The 15,857-nt window shown below is 50.9% G+C and overlaps 2 protein-coding genes across 2 annotated transcripts; both read right to left on the reverse strand.

Annotated features, from left to right (window-relative positions):
- Nucleotides 1–9,003: 9,003 nt before the first annotated feature.
- On the reverse strand, nt 9,004–9,498 carry LOC111082349 (cofilin/actin-depolymerizing factor homolog). The gene has a single exon (XM_022378558.1). It carries the CDS (start codon nt 9,496–9,498, stop codon nt 9,004–9,006), a length of 495 nt encoding a protein of 164 aa, XP_022234250.1.
- Nucleotides 9,499–10,023: 525 nt separating this feature from the next.
- On the reverse strand, nt 10,024–11,203 carry LOC111082271. The gene has a single exon (XM_022378454.2). It carries the CDS (start codon nt 11,175–11,177, stop codon nt 10,158–10,160), a length of 1,020 nt encoding a protein of 339 aa, XP_022234146.2. The 5' UTR covers nt 11,178–11,203; the 3' UTR covers nt 10,024–10,157.
- Nucleotides 11,204–15,857: the final 4,654 nt, after the last annotated feature.

A 15,857-nucleotide genomic window follows, 5' to 3' on the forward strand; every position in this document is an offset into this window, starting at 1 on the left:
GTGCATCGTTTTTTCCATTACCTTTCACACCCATCCACCCACACACACACGTACACTGCCAAGTGTGGCGCTCGGATGGGTGTGGTGCGGATGTTGTTACGACATGATGCCTGACAGCAAAAACAAAGGATCGGAGCCCTGCAGCCCAGTTGGCGTTCCTCTGGCATGGACTGCTGCTGCTGCTGCTGCTGCTGCTGCTTCCGTTGTAGTTTCATTCGAAGGTGGAGACAGCCACAGCCACAGCCACAGCACGTACGCACATGAAGGCGCCACAATGGGGCTGGCTATTGGCTGTTTGGTGGGCGCCAACGAGCGCCATTCAATGGCTGCATCAATGTTCACCTGAATGGAATGTTTCTTCAGCCAAATGGTGCGGCTTTTATTGCTCATATTTTGCACAAATCGACACTATGTACGGGGGGGAAGAGTGGAGAGTGGAGAGTGTAGAGCAGAGAGAGAGGGTCCTGCTGGCTCTGCTGCAGGTGCGTCATCTGTGTGTCTGCGTATCTGTGTGTCTGCGTATCTCTGTTTCTGCTTAGAAGTCACTCGAAAACTGAAGAGCAGCGCATGCCACATGCCGCATGCCGCTTGCCACATGCCGTGCACTTAATTTCCTAATTAAACATCTTCAGAGGCACACAAATTGCGTCGCATTTCGAGCATTGAAAACTTTAAGTGGCATCCTCCCAGCCAGATGTCAGATTTGAATGCTTTGAATGCTTCAGCTACAGATACACAACCGTAGGTGTGTGTGTGTGTGTGTGTGGGGCAAATGGAAAATGAATAATGGAATATGGAACGCGATTATCAACGTCAAATTAAGCTGAATTCGGAGTTATTTACAAATGTTTCACGCGAATGTGGGACGCTGCAGAGTCCCAGGCTCAGTCCCAGGCCCAAGCCCAGTCCCAAGCCCAGTCCCAAGCCCAGTCCCAAGCCCAGTCTCTGGTCCCAGTTCCCCATGCCACAGGCCACAGGCACACGAAGGAAGGAAGGAAACGCTTGGGGCAAAGCCCCCATTTCGATGGCACAGTTCTATGTGCCATGTTCCATGCCCAAATTCTGCTTCGACTCATGCATATTTAAGCGCTTTTCTTTCTGTAATCAACATGTATGGCTTATACTTTTATGCCATTAAGAGCAGCACCAGCAGCAGCAGCACAGAAAGAGAAGGAGCGAGTCGAGCTGGGAGCTGGGAGCTGGCAGCTAGGGATGGGCTGCCCGACTGCCGACTGCCTACGGGCATCGTTACTCACGACCCGGAGCAGGACCAGCCTCACGGGTAGAGCGAATCTCTCGCACGCTCGCTCGTTCCAGGCCAGGAAAGGCAACACCAACAGCATCTCCAGCGTTGCTTGGTGGCTGTAAATTAAATACAAAATAACGTAAAATACTCGACACTCGAGGCAGCCACAGCCACAGCCACAGCCCCAGCCACAATGTATATGGGAACACTGGGAGCGAGGCACTGTGCGAGGCAGGGGGCCGGAAGAACAACAAGTTACGGGTATTAAAGAGCACAAACGGCCGTGGATGTAGGGTTGGGAGAGACGCGTGCGACGCTTTGGCCAACAGGCCGCAAAAGCCGCCCGGCGGCCATTGTTCAACGGAGATTTCGTTTTTATTACGCGTAAATGAAAGACATTTGTCGTTGAATTTCGCGCCTACGGGAAACTGCGTGAGGAGAGATAGCCCCAGCCGCAGCCGCAGCTCCCCCACTCTGCCCCACTCTGCCCCACTCTGCCCCTCTCTGCTGGTAGGACCGCACTAAGCTGTGTGATAAAAATCTCTTTACGGCGTCCATGCGTCTCAGCTTTTCATTCCGTTGGCACGGGAACAGGGCGCAGGAGGCGCAGGCATAGGGCACAGGAGCAGAGCACATGCCAGGCAAAGGCAGGAGGCAGGAGGCACAGGAATAGGCCCCGGCACCAGTCGCGGCCCCCCGTAACAGCAGACGTTAAAATGTTAACCAACATGCGAATGATTAGCAAGCAATCGAAGCAATCGCAGAGGCCATTACGCGGACACGTGGCCAGGACAAAAGTTCACGACACGCCAACAATTATTGGCGCCCCGCCCCCCCATGCTCTTCCCTGGTGTGGGGGGTTCGTTAACTTTGTTCAACTATTTGGCATGGCTGCTGGGCTGCTGGGCTGCTGGGCTGCTGTTCAATTGCGTTTCGGAATGGGGAAATAATATTTTGTGATTTAATTATTCTGGCAACAGCCGCCGCCATGCCCATCTGTTGGCACATCTGCCCACGCGGCAGGATTCGCCCTGAATTTAATTGGATTCGAACAGTTTTACTTTTGCCGCCCCCCCAGCCGCCAGCCGCCAGCCCCCGTTCGTTTGTTTGTTTGTTTTGTTTGTCCTGCGGCACACACAGCTAGATCCACAAGCAAATGGAATGGAATTGAATTCCCCTACTACCCACTTGAGTGAGTGCCACCTACATACGACTCTTCAACTCTTCAACTGTTCCTTTCAACATTTTCCTTAGAAACAAATTAGCGTTGGGTGGGGGGGGGGGCAGTGGGGCCCAGCGCCAGGAGCAGCATCAAAGTTGTTGTTGCAATGCATGCGAGATACTTTTCTGAATGGCATTCTGGGCTGCTGCCCGACTGACCCCGGCAGGGCCTGTGCCCCGCTGCATGCCAAAGAGGAGCAAAAGTTTACGACGAAAGTTGAGCACTTTTACACCTGAACCGTCTCTGCAGGGCGGGGCGGGGGGGTCAGTCACAGGGCAGGGGCGCAGTCTCCACTGTATTTAGTCCACCTTTCGCCCCAGGATGGACTGTGTGCGTGTGATGTCGTTACCCACTTGTCGACACTTTGCAAGACTCTCAAGACATGTCTGCGTGCTCCAGCAGTGCCAGCAGTGCCAGTAGTAACCCTCTGCCTTTTATGTGCTCCCCTGGTGCCCCCCTTAGTGCCTGCCAACGCGCCTGAATGTTCATTAAAGCCAGCTTTATTGACGGCGTGAGAAAGCGCTCGCAGCAGTCTCGTCTTTGAGGCTTCTTTGAGCACGAGACCAAAACGGATGCGGATGCGGATACGGCAGCAACAGAGGCAGAGACAGAGGCAGAGGCAGTCCCGGTCACTGGCTGCTGCCTGGGCTTTGTTTGTGTGGATGCCCAAAAGAAATGCCAGCAGAGACACATCAAAGCGCATCTCTGACATGGAATAAAATTCATAAATTACCCACAAGTGTGGAGGCATTTAAGAGTGTGTGCACTCTTCCGTCCCCCCCCCTTCCGCAGAATACCTTGCCAGGATACCGTAGTGCTGCCATTTATTGTGGGAATTCGTCAGCGACTGCTCAGCTTCTGTTTCCGCTGGCGCTTCCTGGCAAAAATTCAGAGTAAATGGCAATCGAAAGAGCGAAAGTAGCGGCAATTAGCGAGTCACAATTGCCAATTGTTCTGCTTTCAATTTACGTAGCCCCCCCCCCCCCCCACATGTCTCCCTGTCTGCCTGTCTCCCTGTCTGCCTGTCTCCCTGTCTCACTCTGATCATTACAGCGCATAAATGTCTCGAGTTCAACAGTGCGTATGCGCAATTTGTGAATTAGTTTCTGTTGAGAGGCAGCAGAGAGAGTCTCCAGCCAACATCGCAGCCATGTGCCCACAGCATGAGCATGAAAAATGCATGCAAAAAGGAAACGAGAGAAATTCATTTGCCACAGAAATCGGAATGGCATGGAATCGAATCGAATAGAATGGAATGGAATGGAATGAAGTTTTAAATATTTGCTTCAACTATTTTTGTCCAACGAGGGGTAAGGGGGGTGGGGGGGTCAACGGGCGACCCGGAAAGACTCTTTGAAAACTTTTTGACCAATGACAATGAGGTAATCGCCCCATCGCCCCAACGCCCCTCGCAACCCCCGCACTCGGCCCAACCGCAACCAAATGCCTCTCCCCCGCCCGTTCACAATTCGATTGCCATTTGGACTGCGACTGCTCTAAGTATGGAACGGTTCGAGGGCTGCTTTGACAAAACTACTGATGACAATTATTTCGCATCTCGAACTTAATTGGCATTCCATGCTTCCGTTCGACTGCCGCCTGGAGTGCGGTTCGCTGCATCTTTGACACCTGCCTGGACCATACACATTTGCCAGCTACTCGAACGAGCAATGCGATCCCAGCGATATGTCCGCCACTGGCCAGCAACACAGGACACAGGAAACAGACGTCTCGAGTTTCCAGTTTCGAGTTTCGAGTCGGGACTACGAGCATATAAAATCCTTATTGTCCACACACATACGGGGCAGCCATTCAGCCATTCGGTTGAGTGTGGCTGCCCGTGTCGGAGCATTACACAGGAAATACGCACAAGGCTTGTTGATCCTTTTAAGTGAATTGCAAGGCATTAACACGGCATGCCGAGCGCTGCTTAATGTGCATCATGTGTTTGTTTTCCGCCAACAGACTATATTTTAATTGCTCGGACATGAGTCCCCCCCCCACCCCATACACGAGTAAATACTTTCAATGCAATAACAGACTCCACGGACTCCACGACCGCGACGCACTGGGGTCTTGCAGATTGAAATGAGTATTAATTGTGATATTAAAGGAGCAAAACAAAATTGTAGAGAACTTAAAATTTGAATCGATATAACAGCGCATGGCAATGGGCTAAAAAATGCTATAAAATATCTTAAAGTTTCCTTTACAATTCAGTGAAGAGTGGAAATAGTGTCTTTTTCAATAGAAGAGCAAGGAAGCCCCAAGGAAGTAAAAGCGATTGTTCGGCCAACCTTTCCTTTGAGAGTTTTCCCTTAGTAGTCATGCCATTAAGTCATACCACACACACCTAACTGCACTCTCCACAAGAGGAGTAGAAGAACTCATACTCATGCTCTCAGTTTGTAGTCCACCCTCTCTCAATCATGTTAACTAGATGTTAATCACTTACATTCTGTTAATGAACACAGTCCAGTCGCATTTCATGCTAACTACGGTCAGACGTGCGGCCTAACAGTTTCGGGAGGTCCATATCTATATAGTATAAATCACTATTCTGCATTCTGCCCAGACCTTTACTCGTGTGTCGTGTCCACAAAAACTCTTGGCTTGTGGTATCAACAGCGAGTAAGAGCTAACATTCATGTGGAAAGCCACAGAGAACAGAAGAGTCTGTAGAGTTAACAGAGCCAATAACAGAACGAATAACAGCGAGACAGAGACTAGGAGCGGATAAAGAGAGGAGCTAAACAGCTAAACCTTAACGATCGTTGCCATTTAATTCGATGCCCAAAGTCTCCCTCGAGAAACACGCAAAATTGCGATCGCAAGCATTTTCATTATGCATTCAATTTAAATCACAGCAACTACTTTAATCTAAACAAACATTTAATATAGCTAAAAACGAGAAGGAACGTGTGAGTCGCTTCTATCGACGCGACTCTACTTTTATCCCCGTACTCATTCAGCATATAAATTTGTGAGCTTATGATTTGTGTAGAATTTTCAAATATTTTACATATTAAATTTTTTTGCTACATCTGTCATCTACATCTACATCTAACATGTTTATTCTACGCCTGAAATGTAGATTATATATTTACAATGTAGATTAAACATCTTCTCTGCGAGTGTGTGTGAGCGAGAAAGAGAATGAGTAGTGTGGTCTCGTGCTGGAAGAGGTGGGGGAAGCAACTGAAAATTAATTTCATCATTCTGGCTATAATAATGATCCGATCTGATTCAGCTTCGGCAAGCTGGTCAATATGTATATATAATCATTCTCTACGATGTTCGTCCTTTGTGGTGGCGGAAGGCGGCGGGGCGAAATTTTGAAATACACTTGTAGCAGTGTGATATCACATGAGTCTGGAAACAAAATTTGGTTGCTCTAGCTCTTATAGTCTCTGAGATCTAGGCGCTCATCGGGACGGACGGACAGACTTACAGACAGAGACTCGGCTATTGATGCTGATCAAGAACATGTGTACTTTATGGGATCGGAAACGATTCCATCTCTGCGTTGCACACATCCACTTTTACCACAAATACAATATACCCCTTAACGCTTTTTGAGTAAGGGCATAATAAAGATTAACTATAATATACTCAGTTATACAGGTTATGTCGTCCTGGATTCATCTACTTGAAACTACGAAAACCGGGGGTGAATGGTGTTTCATTGTCCTTGTTCTTCTGTCTGTGTTTAATAATTACGCGGATCTCCTGCCTCTGATGCTAATCAAAATGTAACAGCTTTTGTTGCAATTAAAGTCGCAGCATGAAGCGGTGGACTGCCTTGCGCGGGGCTGGGGCACGGAGCACGATGCCTGCTGCTCCGTTTCCGCTTTCGCCATTTGTATTCATGACACACTCACACACACACACGCGTGTACCCCTCTGTGGTAGTGTGAAGTGGATACGGGGACGGGGGAAGACTAACACATACTAATACCCAATCATGCGTGTGTGTGTGTGCTAGTGTGTGTGTGCCGCGCGCTCTCTTGTTTCCGTTTATTTGGCACATCATGCCCCGTGTTTGCTTTGCGAACCGCGCAAGCTGCCAACTTTTTCTGGCATGCAAATGAATGACATGGCGATGACACGGGAAGTTTAGTAGCCAGCCCGCCACACGGCCCGCCACAGCAGCCACAACCGCAGACACAGGCAGTGCCACTGTAACTGTAACTGCCACTGCCACTGCCACTGCCACTACACCTCTCAGCCAGCACCCAGTGTCAGACACGACACTCATCCGCAGTGTCAGACAAATGCGGCTTTTGGTTGCGCCCATTGACACTTCCTGAGGAACGACAAGCAGCAGGCAGATAGTGGACTTATCGGGGCTTTGTCCTTGATGCTTGCCGTGAGGCAAGACTGGGGGGAAACTAATTCGAGAGTACTCTGAAAATTCAAAAATATTATTTTTTAATTAAGTCATAATGGCAATGTCTGTCTGTCTGTCTGTCTCTCTGTCTGTTTGTCTGTTTGTCTCTCTGTTTGTGTGTCGTCTGGGACAGGTTGTGCTGATTGGGCAGCACGGAGACTTTTGGGTGCCGAATGAATGCGCCCTGTGAATGCTAATGGTCCTGTGAATGGCCACAAGGAAGAGCGGATAGACGACGCCACGACGTGCTCACAATTTTCGACAACGCGCACGCAGTTTGCATATTTTCACATAATAATTTTGCATTTCTTCAAGGGCATGGCAGGGCAGGGCGGGGCGGGGCAGAACACATTTGGGGGGGCCAACTGGGCCTACACGCAATTGCGGCGCAGCCTTGAGCTGAGGGAAATTACCAAGAAAACCACACAGACGGCAGTGGGCGAAGTCCAATTCCAATTGGGGGCATCGGTATCCCTGTCCCATCCATGCTCCTGCAGCGGATTGTGAACGGTAATTAGTTGTATCAGAACAGAGCCAACAAATATCTTACGGGCGGATCCCCCCGTTTTCTGGCCAAGATATTCGACGCTCATTCAATCAATCAATTAATCAAAAGTTAGCAGCAAATAGCCGAGTAAAAGGGGACACGAATACACGAGAATGAAAGCAAAGGAGAAGGAGAAGCAGCGTCGAGGAGTTTTGTGGAAGAAAACGATTAACGGGGTTTATTGGTGGAAATTAAATTTAATTTTTACGCTAATGAGAATAACTTGCCAAGCGGAAGCCGCGTCAAATGTCAGCAATTCTCCGGATGGCAGGGTAGCAGGAGGATACGAATGATGCGGGGATGCGGTGTTGCGGTGATGCTGGTGAGGGTCGGGCGAGTGGGGCAAAGTAGCTGCTAAACTGTTTCAGAGCTTAGCGTGTGTGTAATTTTGGGGAGTAATTTTGTAATTTTGTAATTCGTTTTGGCAGCCAAAAAGTAATTTTGGCAGCGGTTTGGATTTGCGGCCAGAGTACGGCTTGTGTTGAGACTTTTCATTATCATTCCATCTCATTCATAAATCATGGTCTTGGGGGAGCTCAGCGACCTTACCTTACCCCATCCCATCCCATCCCATCCCAGCCTTTGCCTTTCCCTTTCTGCTTGCCGCATGGCGTCAGGCCTTTCCATCTCATTTGGCAGAGGCCCAGAATTAATCAAAGCCAGAATAAGAACAGCAGCACAGTTCACCAGGAGGACACAGAGCCAGGACACAGTCAGGGGTGACAGCAGAGTCCTCGCGAGTGCCTGGGAAATTTAATATTTGTGGGGGCAATGACTGAAGAAACATTCGGCGCGGATACTCGTATTTATATGTACATATGTACATATGAGCGGGGAGCACGAGGGATCTGCTGTGCTCGGCATTGATATGCCATTCGATTGCTGTGGCCCGGCTTCAGTTCTGTCCCAGAGCAGAGGCAGCAGCAGCAGCAGCAACTTGTCAAGGAAGACAACAATAACAAAACAGGACACGACTTGCAACAGAAACCGGGGCAAGCGGAATTTCGCTGAAAATGAAGCAAGTCAAACGCAAGTGAAAGATAAAAGAATATCCTCAAAGAGAATCACAATCCCACACATGACCCCACGCACACACACACGTTCTCATCCCATCTGCTGTCCCTCCCACACACACACACAGGCAGACACACACACACAGGCACAGACAGACAGTGGCGCCACTAGAGAGTGTAGAAATCAAAGCAAACGGGGAACGGGGAATTGATAGCGGGAGCAAAACGGAACAAAGAACAAACAGAAAAGGAAAGCAAAGAAACTTGAACAGGAGCACGAAATCCACGCAAATCTAGTGGAAAATTAAAATGTTGCCAATTTATGCGTGCAACAGAGAGACAGAGAGAGAGAGAGAAGAGAGAGAGGGACAGGAGAAGCCCCAGATGGCTGGAAAATTTATTTAATGTATTAAGTAACTTTTGTTTCGATGCTGAACTTTAAAATTGAATTGTTTCCGTGATATAGATTTTGGAAAATTGCTGAAAAGCTGCTTCAAGGCGAAGGTAGGGCAGGGCAGGTAGGGGTAGGTAACACGGCACATTTTAATTGGGGGGGCTACGATTTTGGGTACACTGAATATTGGATTAGGGTGGCCCAGACCGGGAACGAGAACGGCACTGCTCGACCACCTGGGCCAGTGTTGCCTCCTCGGTGGTGGTGGCCTTGATCAGGACTTGGCACTCGCCCAGGGCATCCCTCAGTGACTTGAGGCCAGACTCGTAGAGCGTCCGCTTGGTATTGCAAGCGCCCTCGGGGCTCCACTGCACCAGGAGCAGGGAGCCACGCAGCGGCCGATCACCCATCAAGCTACTGCCAGCCCGAGCAGCGGGCATGCTGCTCCGGTACTCCATGTCGCAGATGCCGATGCGACAGTCGCCGGTGCCGCACTTGCGCAGATCGTTGAGGAACTGCTCGTAGCTGCAGCGACGCGTCCCGATCTTCTCGATGTCCATCACATTGTCCGTGCGAATGTAGAATATGAGGTAGCGGTACAGCTTGTAGTTCTGCAGCTGCTCGTAGAAGGTCTGGCACGTGGCATCAACGCTCACGCTGTACCTGATGTTGCGGCTCAGCAGCATATTACTCAATGGTTGGTTCGTCGGCCCCAGGGCACAGGGACGAGCAAGCACGAATTTTCACAGCCTTGAGCGTAACGAAATCGAAATTAATGTACCTACTACTATTTTAAAATAAAATGAAATAAAACAAAACAAACATAATAATAGTCGTCACTCGGCTGCCTACTCTCTCTCTCTCTCTTTCTCTTTTGCTGAAACACTTTAGCAGCAGGGCAACAGCGCTGTTAACAGGTTAGTATCTGCTGTCCGCTAACAGCCTGTAACCACTACTGTCTACAGCTCTGTTAGTCGCTCCCGTCTACAGCTCTGTTAGCGCTCCACGACAGCGCTGCAGCGCTCTGAGAGAGGACTTGCGCTCGCTCTCACGATCCACACGGCGCTTTAAACAAGACAAGCAAGCAAACAACAACAAACCAAGAGTGCTATCTCTTTCCAGCGTTTGTCGCTCTGTGGGCCAAGAGAGCGAATCCTCACCATAGCGGATGACATCACCTCTCCTTATTGCTAAATTCATCTAAATTCATGTATGTACGTAACTTTATTGCGGTTCTGGTAAGCTGATGATGCACACTACTTGTAATGGTGTGAGCATTGTGGTGTGTACAGTGTGGTGTATTTATGTATATAGATGTGGATGTGGTTGTGGTTGAGTTTGGGCTTTATATATTTGGTTTCATACTGAAGTCGGAGTCGGGTGAGTCCTGTCTCTTGGGCAACGGCGGTGCTGGCTCCGGAGAGGCGTTCGCGCGAGAGGGCCGGCGGGAGCGCATCTGCTGGCGGACGCTCCAGTGGAGGCGGTACAGTTCCATTTCCTCCGACTGGATCTCTCCCAGCTCCGTTTGTCGGGGTTTCGATGTCGTTGGTCTTTCATCTGTTCGGGCTCGCTCCTGCTCCCTCTCCCGCTCCCTCTCGCGCTCATTCATGCGAATCTCTCTGGCCCGTGTTGACAGTTTGGTGGAGGAGATCGAGTCGCCCGGACGTGCCCGCAGATTGGGCGGCGTGGCTGCCTGGGCATCCAGGTACATCTGTTGGCTGCCGTTCAAGCTGGCCATGCTGGACATCAGCTGCGGATGGGACATGCTCGGCTTTGGGAGCTGCTGGTGAGCAGCCATCCGCTGCTTGACCATTTTCACGATGCTCATGGCATTGTGATACGTAAACTGGCTGTCGCCGGGTCGGTCGCCCTGCTCTGGCTGCGTCGCCGGGCTCTGCAGCCGCCAGTCTCTTTTGGGCGCCTGCCCCGCGCCAAGCTCCTGCTTGGCCTCCTGGTCTGGCCTGGGACGTGCATCTAGCTCTGGCAGCGCGTGGATCGTGTCCAGGAAGGCGAAGGCGTCCAGGTGGTATGGCTTCTCGGGCTCCTGGCCGAGGCCGGGGCACATCTTGTACTCGATCATCTGAAGCTTGTACACGTTGAGCTGGTGCCGCATGCTGCTGATCCTGCTGCGCACAAAGGCCACATTCAGATGGCTGCCCAGCTCGCCGGCGATGGTGTCCCAGGCCTGGCGCTTCAGCTCCACGTTCTGGTACTCGGCCAGCGATGTGTTCCAGAGGCACGCGTGCTGCCCGTACAGATCGGCCAGACGCAGATGGAAGTTCTGGTCCTGCGTGGAGGGCAGTGTGGGTGCGGCGGTGCTCTTTGCAGAGTCACGACGCTGACGGTCGAAGCGTCGCCCCTCCATCGCGAGCAGACAGCGCCCACTCACACTCACACTCACACAGAAACACACACAGATACAACAGACACAAGAACAGATACAGATACAGAAACAGGAACAGAAACGCTGCCTTGGCTCGGTCAGTGTGGAAGCAACGAGAGTTGGATATTTAATGAGAGAAATCGCCCGGCCACACAGCTGTCTCGAAATATGTTTACTGTTATTACATATTACAGGGGGGATATCGCAGGGATTAAGCATGATTGTTATGACAGGAGAGACAGGCGAGAAGAGGTCCTCCTCAGAGCATACGAATATGTCAGCCAGCTGTCCGTCATCTTCTACTCACCTCACCGGATGCCATCACTCACATGCCGGCTGCCGGCTGCCAGCAAAGAACAGAGCAAAGATGGCGGCACAAAGCCATCAGAATGTGCCAGCCCAGCCGCATAGCTGCACTGGCTTTGGGGGCCATCACAAAGGTGGCTGCCACAAAAAAGGGGGGCAAGCAAAGCACGCAGCTGCTCGAGCAGCTTCTGCCCTAAAACTTCAAACCAGAAACGTACAGGGGGAAAACTGAGTGCAGGATCTGTGGCAAGCGGGGAGCTGCAGTTGCAGGTGCAGCTGCTGATGCTGTCAGCTAAAGTGCCCCAGGGATATACATATATATTCCATATATATATAATAAAAACCCTTGCTGCTACTCTGAACCCGAGCCTGAACCCGAACCCCTTGCGCTCCATTCATCGATGGCGAACGGTAACCAAAATTCACGGCACAAATTTAAACAAACAAAATGTTTGCTAGCATTCAAAACACAAGAGCCAAACGTCGGATGCCGCCCCCCAAAGGAGTGGAGGCTTATTCATTGGAATATTGACAATTTTGGCCATTTTCGGGCAACGCCTAACGAACGTGGGCAATTAGGCCTAATTGGGGTTCGGTCTCGCACGTTTGCATAATTCAATTCAACAATGAATATTGGCCAGAACGGCATTGATAGGCGTAGGAGGGAGTACCCACCCACCCACTCTGTCTGTCTGTCTGTCTGTGGGTGGTGCTGGGTGGGGGATGCGAGTGCCGAGTGCCGAGTACCGAGTACCGATTTCTAGCTGATGTGATCATCATCGAGCCACCAGGGAACACTTGCGAGGGAGTCCACTAATTGCACAAGACGCCGCCACGATAAGTTTTGTCACTCAGAACTCCAGCTACAGCATCAGCCCCCGTCTCAGCCCCCGCCTCAGCCCCAGCCCCCGCCTCAATCCCCGCCACTGTCCGCTGAAAGTTTCCTCGGAGTAATTTGACATTTATGTCAGACGCTGGTCATCCGTTCGGTTGGGGCTGGGCAAATTAATGCGTGTACAGCTCTCACATAATCCTCGGATGAAACTGAGTAGAGTCTCCGCGCTGGAGTCGCGCTGGCTCCAATCAATGAGCGGAGAGACCAATTTCGGAGGACTGGCGATGATTTGCCAGTTGATTGCCATTGCCGGTGACAGCTTTGGGCCACGAACCCGAGCCGAGGCGTGATTAATGCTGTTGGGGCTGTGCTGGGCTGTGCTGGGCTGGGCTGGGCTGGGCTGCTGGCTGTTCGACACTCAGTCACGGGGGTCGGAAGCAAGCGCGAACGTGACCTTGGTGCTTGCTTTGGCCCACAGCCATCACAGCCAGCCACCTACAAATGAGTTAAGTTCCATGGGGGAGCTAAGTTCCTAAGCAAACTAATTCGTAAATCATTGCATGCCGATTAGTGTAGTTTGCTGTCCCGCTGTCCTGCCTTCCCGCTGTCCTTCTGTCCTGCTGTCCCACTGTCCAGCTGTCCTGCTTTCCCGCTGTCCTTCTGTCCTGCTGCTTGCCGCCACAAACATATGGACAAGCGAGGAGTGGGCCATGGGGCTGTGCCTGTGGCTGCGACTGCTGTAATATTCCCAGCTTATTATAATGCGAATTAAAATGTTTTTGTGCCTTTTGTGGTTTTGCGGTTGAGGCCCGGGATTACCATTCGTACTTTTTGGATTGTTAAACGCTTTAATGCACTTACATTAAATGATTGGACAACAGATTGCCACAAAGCCATCAACGGAGAGCAGACAAACATCGATTCAAGCACCAAATTAAGAGCCAATAAATGAGTCCTTTTACGGGTAGCGTCAGGGTACGGGTACGGGTACGGCTACGGCTACGGCTACGGGTCCCGGTTCTTACCTACTTTCTTTTCTTACTTTTACTTTCTTTCTTTCGTTTAAGCGAACATTCCAGAAGCTCGACAGGGGGACTCGAGACAGCGAGACAAAAGCAATCCGTATACGCATCTACGCATCCGTGTCCGTGTCCGTATCCGTGTCTGTGTCCGTGTCCGTGCAGCTGCAACGGAGCGGAGTCTTTCTTGGTAAGTGCAGATGCGGAAGGAAAACTGTTTGCCTTTGTTTCTGGTGTCTGTCACAGGCTCAGCGCTTGTCTCCCTTCCGCCTCCGCCTCCGCTCTGCTCTGCTCTGCTCCCATTTCATTGCCATTTTGCTAGTCTTGGCGTGTCTTAAGCGGAGACAACTTCCGGCGACGTATATTCTTTTGCATTTCCGCTACTCACGTCGCCATTCGCCCACGGCTGCTCGAGTGGGGGCGCAGAAACAATGGCACCCAGCAGCACCATCAGCATCAGCAGCAGCAGCAGCCGAACTCAGTCTCAGCTTTTAAGCTGCTCTAAATGCACCCCAGAGTCTGTGTCTGTGTCTGTGGCTGTGTCTGTGTCTGTGGCTGCGTCTTCCGATGGCCACTAAGCATACGCATCTGGCCCCTGGCTATTTTCGCTGCACAGGGGGCTGTACGGGGGCAATGCACAGAAGGACATCCAATGCCGGCTGTGGCCGTGGTCCGACGCTGAAAAAAATACTCAAACCAACTGCTGGAAAGAAAAAACAAACAGACTGTCCCTCGACCTGTCGCTGTCCTTTGTGTATTATGATCATCCCAGGCAGTGTCCCTGGGAGTCTCTGGGACTCTCCCGGACTCGTCCTTAGCCATTGTTTTTGCAGGAGTTTGAGTGTTCGGCACTTGAAAATATTTTATATTAGTTCCCAGAACTGTGAAGAGTCCATCGAAAAGCTTTCCGCCTCACTGCCAATCACAGCCCCCCCCCCCTCACTCACAGTTCACTTTTGGAGTACTTTTTATTTTGTGTGTGTGTGTGTGTGTGTGTGTTTTTTTTGGCGCCTTGTCAACTTGAAGTTTTCATAATAATTTGGCCAACAGGCTGCGCACTCTGACTCGATCCCCACGTCCCCGTACCGCGTTGGGCGTCCTTTTGCGGCCTGCAGATAGACAAACGAAAATTTAATAAAGTCAACTCGAAGCCACAGTCCCCAGTGCCAGTTCCCAGTTCCCAGTCGCCAGTACCCAGTCCCCAGTCTCAGTCTCAGTGCCAGTAATTGAGTTTTGATGGTCCGAATGTCAGGCGGCGGCTCGTGCGGCAACATCTGTGGTCAGCATGTAAATAAGTTCCCCTTGCCAGCACTGTCCTGCCCCTGCACTGCCCTGCCCGTTCCTTAACTTCCTTGTGGATACAGATACAGCCTAACGACTCCCATTTGTTGCCATCCAGCCGCAATATTCGAGCCCTTCTGCTGCTGCTGCTGCTGCAGAACGCGCGCATTGAATAGAAACACAAAATGGCATAAGTGTGGGCGAAAGCAGCAATCAAGACTCTTTGCCCGACTTTATTTGGCTTCCATTAACAGCAGAGGAGAGGCTGAGAGGTGGGGCAGAGCTTCAACAGGAACTCCAACTCCCCACCGAACCAGCAACAGAAACGGAACCAGAAACGGAACCCAAATGTTGTCATAGGCTCAGCGACTGCAGCCATGGGAAAGCCTTTTCAGTTTTCAGTTTTCCGTTTAGCATAGAAATATTGCAATTTGCGAGGGGGGTGTGTGCGGTGTGTGGGGCAAAAGAATTCAATTTAAATTCTCTGCCACCCCTAAAAACCTGCTCTTGCTTTTGCTTTCACTGCCACTTTGGTTGTGGCACTGGGCATGTGTGTGGCATGCTGTTTACCAACTGGAAATACAGTTTATTCTTGCAGCGCGGCAGCACACAATGGGCGCCATGGCGCCATACAGCAGACAAGAAATGAAGCACGTGCCACGTGCCAGCTCGAGCCAGTGTGGATAACATTTACACAGGTTTCTGCCGGCAAGAGCGGCCAGACCGGCAGGCGTTCAATGATCGCGTCCAAGGAGCAGCAGTGGCGACAAGTGTCCCACTGCTGTGTCCCATGTGCATGTGCATGGGCTGGTGCGGGGTGCGGGGTGGTGCAAATAAATAAATGGAAACTGGTCACTCGGTAAATATTTTCCCATCCAAGCGGGAACACTCATTCCTCGCCGTACGTGTGCGGATGGTCGGTCACAAGGATGCAATTTGCCTGTGTTTGTCGCTGTGTTCTCTCTGCGTGTGTGTGTGTGTGTGTTCTCTGTGTGTGTGTGGGCGTGCAATGTGTTGCAATATGCAGCCAGCCGAGCATGCAATATTAGTCCCAGGGCACTGCTGGCTAAACTGATTGATAAACCGGGCCACAGGAAATTCGCATTTTGCGTATCATTTTTGGTTGGTCAATTGGTCGTGGCTGTCGGGCGGGCATCCTGTTCATTGCGGCCCATTGATATTCACAGGAACTTGCTCATAATTCTGCAATTTTAATTAAAA

Source organism: Drosophila obscura, unplaced genomic scaffold (genome assembly GCF_018151105.1).
Source record: "Drosophila obscura isolate BZ-5 IFL unplaced genomic scaffold, ASM1815110v1 contig_73, whole genome shotgun sequence".
In the NCBI taxonomy this organism is placed as follows: Eukaryota; Metazoa; Arthropoda; class Insecta; order Diptera; family Drosophilidae; genus Drosophila; species Drosophila obscura.

Bases quoted from the DNA above. Each gene is read 5' to 3' on its own strand.
- LOC111082349 (XM_022378558.1), bottom strand. From the start codon at position 9,498: ATGCTGCTGAGCCGCAACATCAGGTACAGCGTGAGCGTTGATGCCACG.
- LOC111082271 (XM_022378454.2), bottom strand. From the start codon at position 11,177: ATGGAGGGGCGACGCTTCGACCGTCAGCGTCGTGACTCTGCAAAGAGC.